This window comes from Eptesicus fuscus, chromosome 11, assembly GCF_027574615.1.
Source record: "Eptesicus fuscus isolate TK198812 chromosome 11, DD_ASM_mEF_20220401, whole genome shotgun sequence".
In the NCBI taxonomy this organism is placed as follows: Eukaryota; Metazoa; Chordata; class Mammalia; order Chiroptera; family Vespertilionidae; genus Eptesicus; species Eptesicus fuscus.
In genome coordinates, this window is record NC_072483.1 from 88,138,005 (window position 1) to 88,155,231 (window position 17,227).

The 17,227-nt window shown below is 51.4% G+C and overlaps 1 protein-coding gene across 1 annotated transcript in view; it reads left to right on the forward strand.

Annotated features, from left to right (window-relative positions):
* The window catches only part of HECW2 (HECT, C2 and WW domain containing E3 ubiquitin protein ligase 2), a 183,187-nt gene that overhangs the window by 150,583 nt on the left and 15,377 nt on the right, over positions 1-17,227 (forward strand). The window contains exons 21-25 of the mRNA XM_054723028.1: positions 6,669-6,821; positions 9,220-9,318; positions 12,626-12,755; positions 13,725-13,871; positions 14,983-15,097. Of these exons, the coding sequence (XP_054579003.1) occupies positions 6,669-6,821; positions 9,220-9,318; positions 12,626-12,755; positions 13,725-13,871; positions 14,983-15,097 (644 nt within the window). The remainder of the gene's footprint in view (positions 1-6,668; positions 6,822-9,219; positions 9,319-12,625; positions 12,756-13,724; positions 13,872-14,982; positions 15,098-17,227) is intronic.

Here is a 17,227-nt window from a genome sequence, read left to right on the forward strand (position 1 = left end):
CAATAAGTTCAATAAAAACTTTAACAACAAAAGAAGAATGCATCTGCCTGTACTCCAAAAAGGTGTGAATCCGCAGATTTACAGAGACGTTCGCTTTGCTTTAAGCAAAGTGGTTCCCAGCCTTTTCTTGGCCACGCCCCACCTAAGCGTTTCTAAAATCCTGATGTCCCCTTACATATGTAAGACATATAATTCTTACTATTCAAAAAGTTAACTAACTCCTATTCACGGGGAGGAAGCCTGAAAGGCCATTAACTTGGTCTAAACAAGCTTCCAAAGAGCATGGCATCCATGAAAGAGAAAAATAAAAGAACGAAAGGACAGGTGAAGTACTGAGGAAGAAATCACTAAGAAATTGTTTTAAAAAAATAATAATATGAAGTGATATGAAAAAATAGCAAAGTTTCAAAACATATAATAGTGAACTGAAATGCATAACTATGTCATAATATATATTTATATACTGTATCTGAGGCCCCTAGAACTATAAGAAAAAAATTCACTGTAAATAACTCATTTTCGAATTGCCCCCCTTAAAAATCAAATTGTCCCCCTGTGGGGCGTGTGCCCCACGCTGGGAACCACTGCTTTAGGCTGTTTCTTTGCACGGACCCGAAACATGATCTATAGATTGTTCCTGAAATGAAAAGCTGAGGCAAGAAAAATGCTGGGGAAATTTAGAGTCAGAAATGTACAGGTTAACGACAAATCCCGGGTGAGGTAGAATTAACCTGCGAATATTGGTGATGCCTATATTCAACTTAAAAATGCAAAAATAATGAAATCAAGAGGCTATTCATGCTTCTCACTAAAACAATGCACGTTTTTACTTGGCTTTTTGCCAACAGTGAACAGTTTCCAGGCACATCACTGTGATCTACTTTGGTCGGAGCTGGAGGTCTGTCCCCGTCGCTGAAGTTTCCGTCCCACTTGAGCTGGTGACCTGCGCTGGCACCGTGGGGAGCTGTGCGTGTCAGCGGCGGTGGCTGGGCTGGGAACTGAGTCATCTTGAGCGAATGTCGGGGAGACTGTAGGCCGTGGTTGCTTCCTTTCGGGGGGCTTCTGGCTGCCTTTCGGGAGGGGTTCAGTGGGGCACCGCGGAGCCTCCAGCGTGTCACTGTCCTCTGACTTCAAAGTCCTAGCAACCAAAGCTGCGTGGTGGCAGACGTCAGCTAGGAAGACTCTAGTGTTCTGATCAGGCGTCCTGGGCCCTGGGCTTCGCAGTAGGCCGAGCAGGAAGGCAGCGGCGGCCTTGAAAAAAGAGGGGTGTTTGCACTGATTGCCCCTCCTCCTTGTCTCCTCCGTGGCCAATTCCGGGAAAGGCGCCTTTCTCTGAGAAAGAATGAGTTCATTATACGCAAGGAGCCACCTCTATGACGTCAACCACCTGTCTTGCAAAGCCACACTGAGCCGAGGGAGGGGATGGGAGCGAACAGGGTTGGCGTAAGGGTTCAAGGACAGACGAGCTCTTCCTGTGGCCTTTCTCCTGAGGCAGCGAGTGAAACCACCGGAGACGGACACTGTGGATGGAGGCCCAGGCTCGGAGCCACCGGGCACAACGCGGCTTGTCTCAGTCCTTGCCCACAAAACCCCTCCCTCCCACGAGGCCTCCGGGCGTAGCTGCTGCTATAACCACGTGAGGGCGGGTCGGCAGGTGCACAGGCGTGTGGGCCTGACCCGGCCTGTCAGAAAGCCGCGCTCTCTGTCTTCCTGAAAACTTGGGGGACACGGTGGTGGGACTTGCCAATGCCATCGCCTTCTCTCATTGTATAGTCTACTTCCCTTGGAATACTTCGCTTTCGGTGATGTTTAGCTGAACGCAAAGGACAGGAGAATGAAATAAATTACTTTTAACCAGTATTGGAGGCCACGAACAAGTCGGGCCGGGTCAGCCCGGCAACGTGACGGCGTTTAAAATGCTTTACCAAAAAGTAAACTAAATAAACAAAATGCTTTATCAGCGCTTCCCGGGGCTCAACACTGCACCGCCACCCCGAAGACATCTGTGCTGATTCCGAAATGCCCTGGCAGGCAGCTGCCGGGTGGCCCCACACCCGCGGCCCGGAGTTTCTGCATTTCCGTGCCAAGCCCGTCGCTGCGGAACCAACCTAACTGGCAGAACAGGAATGTAGCCGACGATCCCTGGGCCATGAGTCAGAGGAGCTGTTTACATGGCGGAGGTTGCTAAGGAGCCAGGAGCACACGCACCAGGTGCCTGCTGGGACACGTCCTGTTGGATTCGGTCGGCCTGTCATTTGCAGCCACAGCCGGCTCTCAGGCGTGCAGCCCTGACGTTTGGGATTGCCATCAAATCCACCTGTAAAAGCTGTGCTGGCCCTCGATGGACGCCCCCTGGGCTCCTGGAGTTCAAAGCCGCAGAGAGAAGTCTGACCCGCGCAGGACGAATATATTTTCCTCCTGGAGAACTGGTAGCTGTGTTCTCTCTTGGGGGGGAAAGTTATTTTTCGGGTTAACTTTTCAGGAAACATTTTATGTGATGGTCAGCCAGATCCAGCTGTTGTCATCACGAAGGAGCCCTTCAGTGAGGTCCCTCTTCGTTGTCCTAACAAACTGGACCGTGGTCGATGCTCTGGCACCTGGAAAGGACTAGACCAGCGCCAAGCTCTCTAAGGCTCATTCACTCGAGTGACTTATGAGCGTATTTGTGAATGGAGTTAGGGATGGGCATAGCCTGTTAATGTCACTGAGTCAACACACCACCTGAAGGCAAACCTGTGCCAAGTTACTCACCCTGCCAGGTGCCAGCTCACAAGGTAAAGGAGGTTGATCTCTTTGGAGAGCTCCACGCATTGGTTCAGCAGCATATATGGAGCCCCTACGGGATCCGAAAATGCGAACGGCGCAGTCCCTGCCCTCGGTGATGTAGGCGTGTGCACAGAGGAGGCAGACGCACCAGCCGCTCATTGTAACCCGCGGTGCGTGCAGTGTTACTAACCACGGAGAGTCCAGCCTCCGAGAAACCTGCTATTTCCAGCTGAAGGCCACAGCTGCATTTTAAGCAGCGAAAAGGCCTTTTTACTTCTACCAGTTGTCTCTTTGTACGAACAGTGACTCATAAAGTATGTGGCTCGTGTTTTAGCTGCCCGTGACCCTTAGGATCGGTGCCGGGATTGTGTGCGAGAGCCCCCGCAAAGCTCGGACCACTCACTCGGGGCCCCACACTTAGTTATGGCCACGCCTTGAGGTTGCATACACCCTAGAGCAGTGGTCAGCAAACTCATTAGTCAACAGAGCCAAATATCAACAGTTACAACGATTGAAATTGCTTTTGAGAGCCAAATTTTTTAAACCTAAACTTCTTCTAACGCCACTTCTTCAAAATAGACTCGCCCAGGCCGTGGTATTTTGTGGAAGAGCCACACTCAAGGGGCCACAGAGCCGCATGTGGCTCACGAGCCGCAGTTTGCTGACCACGGCCCTAGAGTGTGGTAGTCATTTCCCACTTCTTGGAAGGAACCTCACTGAAGAAGGGGGTCTGTAGTAAGCCAGGTGTTTTAATAAAGTAGCAGATTCCTCCCACCTCCTCCTGTCACAGGGGTTGGCAAACTTGTACTGAGAAGGGCTAGATAGTAAATAGTTCAGTCTTCACAGGCCCTGCACCCTCCATCCCACACACGCAACTCTGCCGTCTTAGCAGAAAAGCAGCCCCAGACAAACAGGCAACACGTACATGGGCATGGCTGTGTGCCAATAAAACTTTATTTACAAAGCTGGGAGACAGGCCAGATTTGGCCCCCAGGCCGTCGTTGACCAACCCTGGCCTAAAAGCGACTTTTTTTTTGTTAGTCTTGGACATTTACAATGTCCTGAGGGTAGGCTGTGAGCAGTGATGGGTGATCAGGGGGGTCGGGAAGCCAGCATCAAGGCCCGGACCCTCCACCGCGCTTCCATCTGATGCCCGTCAGTGATTTCCTTCAGTCCCAGTCGTCTCGGTGAAACGAGGAGATGGACAGAAGGACGCCTGAGGTGCCAGGGACCACTGGCGTTTTCTGTTTCTGGAAAGACACGGGGCCTGATGCAGTTTGCCGCCGGCAGGAAATTTAGGGAGAAGTTTTGCCTCCACCGGGATCTGGGTAGCCCGGAATCATGGACTCGATCTCAGAAAGTGAAATTCAGTAGGAAAACGCAGGGCGCCCAGCACTTGGGTTTTGAACAGATTCGGTGACTGCAGACAGGACGGAGAGCCCCGGGCTGCAGCGCCCAGGAGAAAGATATGAGCGATGACTAAGCTCGTGGTGAGTCAGCAAGGCGGCTGCCCCTCGGGCCGGGCGCTTCTCGGCTGCGTTCACGGGGAGAGTGTGCCGGAAAGGAGGGCAAAGCCCTGGCTGAGCCCCGAGGAGGGGACCGCACCTCCAGTCTCAGGCCCCGCCTTGTAGGTCAGACGTGGGCCTGGAGCGGATCCCAGCAGAGGGACCGCCCAGCCCCTCCTTGAAGGGGTGGGAGAAGAGGCCTGTTGGTGAGTGGGGAGGGAGCAAAGGGAGAGAGACCGGGGGTATGAAAACTGCCACACGTAAGAGTTCTTAGAAAATGACTTTTCCAAACAAAGCATCTACCGTCAGCATCCAGCTGAGCACCCGGAGCCTAACAGGCCTCCGATGTTCGCCGGGAGAAAGCCTCTAAGCATGTGAAGAACATTCAGGTGGAAGAAGAATTCTGCTTGTTGGTGGTGGCGTCAGGGATCCAGTTAGGACAGAGGGAGGAAGCCATGGGGCTGCCCAGCTCAGCACCTGGGAGGTGTGGTCTGCGCCCTGCACCCTGCAGGCCCCTGCACTCTGAGCAGCTCCCCCCACCCCCCCCGCCCCGCTGAGCTGGTGGCCACCTCCTGTCGCATCCACCGGAGTCCGGTGGACAGGACTATGGACTCCATCTCCCCCGAGGGTGGTTTCAGTATGTCGCCTTCTGGCCTGAGAGGCCGCTGTGCTTGCATTTTCTGCACCCATAGGCGTCCTGGCCACCCACACCCTGTCGCCCATAGGGCGGCGTGCGCTGGGGCTGTGTGAGATGGCTTTAGCTGTTCCACAGACTGACATTTTGTATTCTAATATCTACGTATTTCTTTTGTTGTGTATCAGAAAAAAATAAAGCTAGCACGTCATAGTTTCAGAGACATTAGCTAAGACCAGGCTACACTGAAAAAGCCGGTGGATTTGAAGTTGGCTGCATGAGAAAGGTGAAGGAAACAGCATACGCCTGTATTCAGATAGGCCAAACACTGAGAGAGCAGTTTGTGGCTAGCGGAAGTCTGTTCTCAGTAAGTTCTCTGAAACTCTCAACTCTGAATAAACGTCATGTTACGTTTCTTACGGGTCTCCCAGCTCCACCTGCCACCTATCACAGGATTCTCTTCTCTATCACACAATTCCATCACTGGACAAGACTCAGATGACTTCCTTTTAAAAAAATGCAGTAGGGCCCGTGGAGGAAATTCCCTAAGAGGCAAAAAGCAGAGTGAGCCAATGAAGTCCTATAAAATCCCACCACCCCAGCTTACCCACTGCTTCAATTCCCCTCCCCGGCCCTTCCTGTCTCTGAGTCCAGGCGTGAGCATTGGTCATGGGGTAGGCGTCCTTTGTATTTTTTTTGCTTTAAATTTAACGTATCCAATTGCTTGTTGCAAACGCCTCTGGACTGCATGTCTTGCTCTCGGCATGGTTGGCCACTTGTCATTCCTCAAACCTAACACAGTCACTTTTCCTGCCTCGCTTTGACCTCGATGTCCCTGTGCCGGAAGTGGGATTTACACGGTAGGTCAGGGGCTAGAGTTTCAGCCTCTTCTCCAAATTCTCCCACGAGGAAGCGTTGGGTACCCTCATTTTTCGTGTCTATACTTTTCCTTGGTGTTTTGTAATTTAACGTTTTCCCTGGGACTCTGTCATTCCATTTTCTTTTGCCTCTGATCTTCCCAGGGGGTCTTTCATCTGTAATAGCCTTTCCTCCAATGCGCTCAAGTCTCCTTCTCCCCCAATTAAAAGTGTTTAGAAGCCCCTGAGGAAGGACTCCGTGTCCCTGGATGTAGGCAGCTCATGCCTCTGGTTTTGCCCTGTTTCAAGAGAGCGTTCCCACTCTTCTCCCTTTTCCTTATAACCTGGCCCCGGACACTGAAAATATTTACCTCTTCATATCTGTTTACACCATCAAAGTGCATATTGCCTGCTGCATCCCTTACCTGATGGGTGGCCTTCGTCTTGGATATGCTCCACATAAAATGTGCAGTTCGCTATTCTGGGCCAAGACATGGATGCGAGCCGAGACCGGTTTAGCTCAGTGGATAGAGCGTCGGCCTGCGGACTGAAGGGTCCCAGGTTCGATTCCGGTCAAGGGCATGTACATTGGTTGTGGGCACATCCCCAGTGGGGGGTGTGCAGGAGGCAGCTGGTCGATGTTTCTCTCTCATCGATGTTTCTAACTCTCTATCCCTCTCCCTTCCTCTCTGTAAAAAATCAATAAAATATATTTAAAAAAAAAAAAAAGACATGGATGCGATCAGGAAATCAGGATGGGGAGTCCCGTTGGGTTTGGACAGTCCTGGAATGCGGGCGGTTAGACTTGTGATGAGTGTTCCGTGGAAAGCGGAGCTCTGTAGAAAAGGCGTCTAATACGTAGAAAACATATATAACGGGTTGTTCTCTTTGTGGGTTTCTTTAAAGGCTGGATTACAGTGGACCTTCCAGAGAGTTCTTCTTCCTGGTGTCCAGAGAACTCTTTAACCCATATTACGGCTTATTTGAGTATTCGGCCAATGACACATACACAGTACAAATAAGTCCCATGTCTGCTTTTGTGGACAATCACCACGAATGGTAAGTAAACATTTTCCTCGACACTTTTCTTCTGCTGATTTCCGTGATACTCGTTTTGATAGGAATCCTCGGTTCTAACGCCTTTTTCCTCGGAGAAAATCATGTTGTCTTATTGCCCTGGCTGGTGTGGCTCTTATTTATTTTTTGTTAATCCTCACTGAAGGAGATTTCATGCATTGTGTGTGGTTTTTTAGAGAGAGTGGGAGGAAGGAGGAGAGACACAGAGAGAGAGAGAGGCTGATGTGAGAGAGACACATCTATTGGTTGCCTCCTGCACGCACCCTGACCAGGGCCAGGGATCGAGCCTGCAACCGAGGTCTGTGCCCTTGACCGGAATTGGAATCAAACCCGAGACCCTTTAGTTCACAGGCTGACACTCCAACCATTAGAGCCAAACCGGGTAGGGCCATATTTTCAATTAAACATCTCGTTTGACTCTGATTTTTCTCGTCAGTCTCAAGCAGGAATAGATTATGTTCCTTCGGACCCATTTTAAGCGAGCTGGCTGGAATTCAAAGGGTTTCTCCCATCCGATGCAAGTTATGGATGATGTGAGGTTCCCGGGGAGATGCCCAGGCCCCTCTCTGCTCCTTTAGGCACCCCTGAGCTCTGGGGGGTGAGGGTGAGGGAGGCAAAGCCTGCCCCCGAGGTGAGGCGGCTTCTAGAGCGGCCCTTGGGGCAGCGGCTAACACGGGGCGGGAGAGGGGCTGGAGCGACTGAAGGCAGAAGGGAGGCATGTGGACTCACAGCAGCGGCCGCTCGGACCCCATCAGCCACCCGAAGTCTGTGGCCGGGGCTTGCCCCTTGTTCTGATTTCTCACACCAAGGCACCGAGGACAAGCGGTACAGGAGCCCCGTCTGGGCATTATTTATTCTGAAAATCCCAGATTGTGCTCTGACTAAACGGCCTTACGTTTTTAAAAAATTCCTGCACGTATAGACTTTAGTTTTATAACCCCGTTTACTTGTTTCTGCTCATTTTCACTGATCGTGACCAAACACACACACACACACACACACACACACACACACAAACAACCAAAAACCACGAGTAGGACTCATGAAAAAAATTGAGTCATGAGGTTAGTACTGGCGGGTGGAGGGCATCACTTTCAGGACTTATTTTTCCAATTGACTTCCGTTTGGCTCCAATTTGGAGTCCTCCCAACGGAAGCTGTCGCCGTTAAGCTAACACCAGCGGAAAGCAGGAGAAACCAAGCTGCCGGCCAGCCGTCCCCGGATGGCTGCGAACCCGCCTGTTCCACGGGCAGCGGGGAGCCCGGGGGGTTCAGGCTCTCGGAAGGCATCCGGCTCGTAGAGCTAGAAACGGAGTGCTCCTGAGAGAGAAAACAAGGCACATCTCACGCCAGCCAGCCCAGGCATCACAGACAAACTTAGTCAAGTTTCCCGAGTGATTCAGAACGGCCGTGAGCCTGGAGGTTTTAGGGAACAGAATGTGCCGGAGGAAACTCCCGCAAATGCCCACGTGCATGGCTCTTGATGGTGACAGGGGTCGGGCGTGGGGCTGGAGAGACCGTGGGGAGAGGCGCCGTCTCCCTCTGAGACTGGGGTTTCCTCCCAGGGGATTGCTGCTGGGTTTGATGAGAGAAATCCTGCTCCTCTTCATGCAACCCGGTGAGAAGACCGCGTGTCCTCCTCCGCCACCGGGCTCACGCTGCCCGTCGCTGGGAAGCGGTGGGGGGACTTGCGCTGACGTGCGCCCAGGAGCCTCCCGGTGGCCGCGCGGGTGCAGATGGCACACGCTGTTGGCACGGGTGGAGGTGCAGCAGCGTGTCTGTGATTAGGAGCGAGGCACCTTCCCTTCAACGGTAGAGGTGACTGTTGGCCTCAGGAAGACACAGCCTAGAGCAGTGGCTCTCAACCTTCCTAATGCCGTGACCCTTGACTTTAACACAGTTCCTCGTGTTGTGGCAACCCCCAACCATAAAATTATTTTCGTTGCTACTTCATAACTGTAATTTTGCTACTGTTAATGAATCATAATGTAAATATCTGTGTTTTCCGATGGTCTTAGGCTCTACAGGTCACGACCCACAGGTTGAGAACCGCTAGTAGGGTCGCTCAGACCATCGGAAAACACAGATGTTTACATTACGATTCATAACAGTAGCAAAATTACAGTTATGAAGTATCAACGAAAATAATTGTATGGTTGGGGGTCGCCACAACACGAGGAACTGTGTTAAATTAAAGGGTCGCAGCATTAGAAAGGTTGAGAACCACTGCCCTGGAGGGCACACACATGCCCGCGGCCCGGTAGGCAGTTGACCTTGGACAGACGTACATGGTCAGAGCTGGAAGGCGTTCTCACAAGCCAGCGAAACGATTTCGAACCTGGTCCGTGACGTGTGAGTGATCGCATGCTTCTCCTCCGCAGGTTCCGGTTCAGCGGGAGGATCCTGGGTCTTGCACTGATACACCAGTACTTGCTGGATGCCTTCTTCACCCGGCCCTTTTACAAGGCTCTCCTCAGAATGTAAGAGTGTTTTTATTGCTCGTGTAATTAGCGTGTAAGGCTGCAATATTTCCTTTCCTGGAAGGGGTCCCAACCTGTTGTTACTAAACTTCAGGGAGGGTTAGATTTCTGAAACAAAGACAGTGACTCTGTTTTTTTCCTGCTTCGGATCCTTTCCTCCTGTCTCGCCCCCACTGTCTTCGTTTTGCTGAACTTCAAATAGCTGATTCTCATTTGTTGCAACACATGTTCCTTAAAAAACAATTGTACTTCAAATACAGCCCTGGGATTCCTGTGGTAGCAATGCTGATTATTAATAGAATAGTTGTGGGTTAGCCTGGGTGACTCACAGTCCTCTCTCTGTTAGATGATGCACTTCGTATTTTGCTTTATGCACACTTCTAACTGCTTGCTCTCAGTCCACATTTCCTTTCTTATTGGTTTGGCTTTTGCCCTATTTTTGTTTGTGTGTTAGGGCTGGGCAGTCCTATATTTTTCCTGAGATCTCCCTCCATGCAAAACGGTACCTTATGATGGCCGCGGAGAAACGGGCATTCACAGAACTCTTCTTCATGGCTGTCACAATGAGAGTTTGCAGTCGTTGTCAGATGTCAAGCCAGACAGCCTCTGTCCTGTAAACACTAGGCGCTGAGAAGGCTGAACAGGAGCCGGCACCTGTCTGAGGGGCAGAGGCTCACACTTGCAATGGGGACAGCACACATGGTCGGTTCTGTGTAGCTCACTCCCTGCAAACGGAAGCCTAGACCTCAAGTGAAATAAGGTGTGTCTAGGGGGCTCGGATGAAGGTCAGTAGGAAGACTTCTGCCATCTTCCCCTTGGGTATGTGGGCGGATGAAGCCCTGGGCAGCTGGGCACTGGGCACCTTCTCCTGAGGGTCCCCAGCTCCTGATGTATCTTCCCAGTTTATGGCTTCGTCTCTCATCTTCTCATTTAGGCTTCCTGTGAGAGCAGTCTATACCAACTGCTGGCACACCCTCCACCCACGGCGCCTGGCTTCTTTCCGCCAGTACCCTAGCAAAGCTTTTAAAGAATGCTGTTTCGACCTTATCTGAACGGGCCATCCGCTGCTTTTGGTCCTGTTGACCACCGCAACCCCCGCCCATGTATCTTGAGTCTGATCTCATTGGCATCCATGGCCCTGTCCTCCTTTGCTTTTATGTCTCCTTTGTGGGCTTCCCCTCTGATTTTCCCTTAAACCTCAGTGTTCCAGAAGCTTCCATTCTTGGCATTCTCTGTGTGTGTGTGTGTGTGTGTGTGTGTGTGTGTGTGTGTGTGTGTCGGGGGGGGGGGGGGTTCTCATGGGGAAATCTCTTCACCAGTCTCCTCTCCTTCTGACGCTCAAATCAGACTCTCAGTTTTGATCTCCCTGGAGTTGTAGGCTGAAGTGGTCAACAGGCCGCTGAATGTCTCCCATGCGTGTCTCGCGGGCACCTCGCAATCAGCGTGGCTGACACGAAACTCATCCCTTTTCCCTGACCTGAAATGCACCCTTCCCCATGTGCCCAGTTACGGTTCATGGTCCCAGCAGTCTCAGGTTGCTCTGGTCAGAAATCAGCAGTCACCCTCCATCAGGAAGCAGGAGGTGTCCAACTCCTCCCCACCTCCTGCCCATCCCCAGGAGACAAGCCACAGGTCCTTCATGCTGCTTTTTCCTGCTGAACTTGTTGGGGCCGCAGGGAGTTTTTGACTTAGAGCCCTCAAGACCAATCCGAGTTGACTTGCAACATGAGTTTATTTGCTATCCCTATTTTAGATATCATTCTTTATACACGCCACCCCAACAAACCCATTTACTAATTTCCACATGTGTCTCCTAAACACTGTTTAAATTCATCTTCTCTTTTCCACCCTTAATAACTGTGCCCTGATGAAACCCTTGTCTCATGTTTCCCAGATGACTACGGTGACGTGTAATTGATCCCCACCCTTTTATCATAACCACACCTCCCCTTGTTTTAAGTAATCCTCTGGACCGCCATTTCCAGAGCAACAATTGAAAGTCACATCTCACAGCCGACCATGTTATTCCCTAAAGCCTTTCCGTCATTCTGAATGACCAAGTCCCTTAGAATGGCCCGCTCCCAGCTCCTAGCCTCAGTCCCTGGACATTCCGCCTAGCGGGTCACTCTCTGGTCCTGCCAGGATGCTGGCGTATTCTACCTACTCCTGGCCTTTATGATTTGTTCATGTTGTTCTGCTCCTCTCTTTTTTCTTCCCCCCTAATTCTCCTTTTCATCCAGTGCCCTTGACCTCTCTAGCTTTTAAACATCCTGCAAAATTTATCACAGGTATCACCTACACCAGAAAGCGCTCCCTGAATCTCTAGGTCGAAGTCCATGTCCTTCATGTTTGCTGTGAGAGCTCTCTGTAGCTACCTTATCTTCTTTTTTTTTTTTTTTTCTAATTGGAGTGTAACATACCTATATACTATTGCACAAATTGTGTTACCCACTTATAATTATTGGCTATCACTAACCACCTTATATTAACTCATCAATTTGTGTTCCTGTCTCCCCAGCTAGACCATTATCTCCTGGAGGTCAATTAGTGTTTAACAAGTAGCTATTATGATATCTGGAACATACTTGAAGCCTACTAAATGTTTAGACTGAACCAAACAGCCTGACCTTTGAAATTGGGCTGACAGGAGGGAATTTCAACACAACTGAAGCAAATCAAATGTTGCCACCTTACATTTCCATAATAGTTACTCCACCTCCTGTAGAGCCTCTCTCAGCAGGAAAGAAGAGCTATAGAAAACCCTTATAATTATAGAGAGAGGCTCTGTGGCTTGCTGTTTTCAGAATCACGGAAAAAGTGAGAACCATGAGGAAAAAGGCATGTTTGTAAACATGGACCACATCTGGTCTTTAGGGGGAGAAAGTTCAAGTGCACTATAGAAACATACGAAGAATTTCTAATTAGGACAACACTGTTGAAGACAGTGCAACATAGCCAAAGGACATGGACCCAAGTTGTCAACCCGAGTTCCGGTTTCTTCTGGGGCACGAATTGTGGGTGACTGTGCCGATGGCCGTCACTCTTTGCACCTCCAACTCTCTCTGTCTCTGAAAGGTCAGACTGAGTGATTCTTCAGATGTGTTACAAACACCCAGGATTTTAAAATTGTATAACAGATTTCTAACTGATTTCACGGCTTTGGCTACTGCCTTTGACTCAGTACATTCTAGAAATCGGTGCCTATTGTGTTGATCTTGTCTTCAATTCTTCGTTTCTTTCCTCGTGACTCTGGGCTTTTGCTGTTCGCCGTGCCCACATGTTTATTTCCGTCCGTGTGTCATCCTAGTCTGTGTGACCTGAGTGACCTCGAGTACCTGGATGAAGAGTTCCACCAGAGCCTGCAGTGGATGAAGGACAACGACATCCATGACATCCTGGACCTCACCTTCACTGTGAACGAAGAAGTCTTCGGGCAGGTGTGTGGGTGTGGGCAGCCGGTGTCTCAGGGTGCTGCCTGGAGGCTGCTGGTCGGTGAAGAAGGGCTTAGTGGCTGAGATCAGATGCGTATTTACGTGTGGCTTGCTGGGTGGTTTAAAGCCAGGTTTATGTGCAGTTACAGTCATCGTGGTTGCAAAGATTACTCTAATGCCAACTGCAGATGAAGGTGTTCTAGCGTACAGAGTGTGACAACTATTTGTGTGTTGTAAGCGATCCTTTTATTTCCAACGAAAATATCCATGTAAGGTATTAGAATGTGCCTAAAACACAATTACTTAATTGGCACTTGGATTCAACTCTCATTCCTATTTCAGAACTGAAATGGATTATTTCGAAGCTGAGGGAAAGTAAACAATATTTTAGTGAAGGTTTGAAGATATTGACCCATCAACCAATGTTGATCTTTTTTACAGAGTCGGTGGAAGGGTTGCTTAAAATATTTCTTTCTGAAATTACATAATAGTTCATAAGTAATAATCTTATTTATATACTAATATTTGGTTGCTTTTCTGAATTTCGTGTTTTGGAAAAGAAGTTCTCAATTTAATATTCACTTGAATGTAATTCTGTTTCCTTAAAGTCAGTCTTTACCTAAATATGGGCTTTCTCTGTGTGGTTGATTCGAAACCCTAAAGGAATTCGAGAAAATGCGTTTTTGCCAAATATCCGACTAGCAGTGGCCCAGAATCTGGAACCAGTTTATCGTCATTTAAAGGACTTATCTGTTCAGGCAGGATTTCTAAAACTTAACCTTCGGCACCGGCTACATATATTTTAGCCACGGAGGCTCTTGGACCCGCGCCCAATGCCCGGTGTTACTGGGCCGTGGGGTGAGCGTGGGCCCGGGCGCCCTTCACGCCTGCTTGCGGGACAGCGTTCTCACCCCCCCCCCCCACCCCCCCCCCCCGAGGGGTTGCTTGACTGTCGGTCCTCTTGCGTTACCCCAGATCACGGAGCGCGAGTTGAAGCCCGGGGGTGCCAACATCCCGGTCACGGAGAAGAACAAGAAGGAGTACATCGAGCGGATGGTGAAGTGGCGGATCGAGCGCGGCGTGGTGCAGCAGACGGAGAGCTTGGTGCGCGGCTTCTACGAGGTGCGGCGCCAGCGGGGCGGGGCGGGGGCTCCCGGGCCACGTCCCCCAGGCCGCAGCCCACCCACGGTGCTGTCCCGTGTGCTGTGCTTACGGCGGCTCTTTCCATGTAGAATCTTCTCCAGTGTTCTGTCCTGCGCGTTTCGGGAACACACACAGAAAGCTTCATGCCTGTTACAGAGAGCATTGACCTAAAACGGCCTGAACTCAAACAGCATTTGACAGTTCAGAGACCACGGGTAACATGTATGCCGTGCGTCTGGCGCCTGCTTGGATGCAGACAGCCACATGTCATGCTCTACATGTGAAATCTTGTATCGGAGGGCCTGCCCAGGCGTCACACGTATCCAGTATCCGTGCGACTTCTTCCGGAGGAGCACTAGGTCTTTTTATTTTTTTTAAATATATTTTTATTGATTTCAGAGAGGAAGGGAGAGGGAAAGAGAGAGAGAAACATCAGTGATGGGAGAGAATCATGGATACCCCCCACTGGGGATCAAGCCCACAACCCGGGCCTGTGCTCTGACTGGGAATCGAACTGTGACCTCCTGGTTCTTAGGCCGACGCTCAACCACTGAGCCAAACCAGGCGGACAGCACTAGATCTTTTTTATTTTATTATTATCTTTTTAAAAATATATTTTATTGATTTTTTTTTTTACAGAGAGGAAGGGAGAGAGATAGAGAGCTAGAAACATCGATGAGAGAGAAACATCAATCAGCTGCCTCCTGCACACCTCCTACTGGGGATGTGCCCGCAACCAAGGTACGCGCCCTTGACCGGAATCGAACCTGGGACCTTTCAGTCTGCAGGCCGACGCTCTATCCACTGAGCCACACCGGTTTCGGCAGCACTAGATCTTTTTTAGGAAAGAAAAACAAACTAGATTAATCAGTGCTCGACCATGAAACAGAAATCCTGCTGAGAGACATCTCGTGGACCTTGTGCTAAAAATACCTTCTATGTGTCGAGAGCTTTGCCGTTTTTAAAGCGCCTACAGGGCGTATCCATCGTATTCCCCAAACTCCGCGTGCCCTCCTTTCCTGGCGAGGCGGGTTGTCGCTGGGCCTCCTCCGGGGCCTGAGCCGGGCCCCGTGTTCTTGCTGTTCCACAGGTGGTGGATGCCAGGCTGGTCTCTGTGTTCGATGCGAGGGAACTGGAGCTGGTCATCGCGGGCACCGCCGAAATCGACCTGAGTGACTGGAGGAACAACACGGAGTACAGAGGAGGTGACCCGGGCTCGGGGGGGGGGGGGGGGGGCTGGGTGCTAAGCTGGAGAGGGAAGGGAGGCCGAGGGCTCGGCTGCTGGTCCGAGGCCGGGACAGCAAGGACACTTGCACCTCATCATAGGTCTGGCGCTTCTCCTTTGAGACCTGGGGCTAGGGACACCCCCTTCTCTCCCTGGTTACCGCATCCGCCCCGGGGAGGAAGGCCGGCTTACGCCCCATCTCGGGATGTCATCACGCTGAATTGTGGGTGAAGAAATGTGCCCGTCGGAGCACCGATTAACTGCTCTCTGGTGTTGGTAGGGAAGCACCAGGGAGCTAGCTCAGACTGCACCTGTGGTCCCCCTTCGCTCTCACGCTCGGAGAGGCACACCCTCCCGACTCCCTAACACGCCAAGGCCGTGCTCCTACATTTAACTGAGCCGCTTGGCAGCTGTGCTTCGCGGTGGAAACACGTGAAGGGAGCAGGGCGTGCCTCTCACAGTTCAAGTGGTTTCCTGGACGAGCCCTTCCCCAGTCAGGCCTCACGTCCACTGGAAGGAAGCTGCTGGAAGGGTGGCTAAAGGCTGCCCTCTAGGACCCTCCACCGCATGGGAGGCGCAGCGGCGGCCTTTGCGGAGGGCAGTGCAGACTCTCCGTGAGGAACTGGGAGCCCAGCCACTGAGGCTGGATGCTGAGTCTGTGTACTTTGAAAGGGTCTGATGGTCACCCAGAGCTACAGGTAAACTCCTGAGTGGAAGCAAAGGAAGAGCACCGCTCCCGAAGGGCAGGCTCCATCGCAGAGCCCCTGGGCGGTCGTGACGAGTAGCGGCTGTGGTTGTGTAGGTTTGGTGTCGGTTTCCTCCCTCGGGGTGTGCGGGGTCCGCGCCAGCTCTGAGCTCGGAGAGTGAAACAGACAAACTTGAAGTCCCTGAACTCATCCCCGAACAGTCCTCTAGTTGCCTGTCCGTTGGCACAGAAACTCAAAGCACAGCGTTAAAGGTTCGGAGTAAAACGTAACTTGGCATTCGCTCAGTGGCTATTGTTCTTGCCTGTGGAGGCCCTCCCGGCTCCCGGTGCTGCCGGGCGGTCTGCCGGCCGTTGTCTCTGCCAGGCAGCGTTCAGTTGCCGTAGCGCGTCTCGTCCAGTCGGCCCACAGGCCAATCCCTAGACGGCCCTTGGTTACTCTCACTTGGTTAACCAAACACGTTCCCTAACTAGAACACCGTTTCTCCAGTTTCTCCATAACTTGCACGTTACCATACACAGTACCAGCTCATTTCCCCACCCCGGGCGATTCTGCTGGCAGTGCCATTCATCCAGGCAGCCACTCTTAGAATAAACGTTGACTCACCGCGTGTGACTCATCGAGTACCTATTTCTATGGTTATTGTAGAGCTTATCAGATGAGCTCCTGGGGAGGGGTGCTGCGGGGTGGGCCACCCAGCTGCCATGCCTGCCGGCCCCGCTCCGTGGCACTGCGAGAAGCGGGGCTCCCTGCCCCTCGCCACGTGTCCGTGAGGCAGCGGTTCGTGGGGGTCCAGTGAGACACTCCTCCTCCTCCTCCACACGGCTGGGCACACACAGCGAAGGGAGGCGGCCAAGGGCCGGTGCATGGGGTCAGAGAATGTCCGGCTGTGAGTCCAGAGCCGGTGCGCTGCTGTGGAGGTGGGGAAGCTGTTTGCTCAGCACCGCGGAGCTGGCCACGCAGCCCCACGCCCAGCCGGGTTTGTTTGCCCTTCGCTTGGACCCCTCTCTTCCCCAAGGGCTCTGAGCATAACTGGTCTAAGAGGAAGCAGGAAGGAAGGGTCCCAGATCCTACGGCCACTGCAACACGTGCAGCAGACTTCCCCCAACCCAGAATCCCCGTGGCTTGATGCATATTGATGGACTATGTCAGTTCACTGGTTTGAACCACTGACTGTACCTTAATCTCTGAGCCGTGTCTCTGAGCGTAGTTTTTCTTTATTGATAGGATGGGCATCTACAACTACTTCCTTAATCCACCCATGGGATGACACTTTTAACATTTTATTAAGTGCTACTTAAGTATGGAATAAAAGTAATATTTAGGTTGAAGGTTATTGGGGATTTATTAGTCGAAGGAATTAAAGAAGTGAAATTTCTTTTCCTTTTTTATTATTAAAAAGTAAT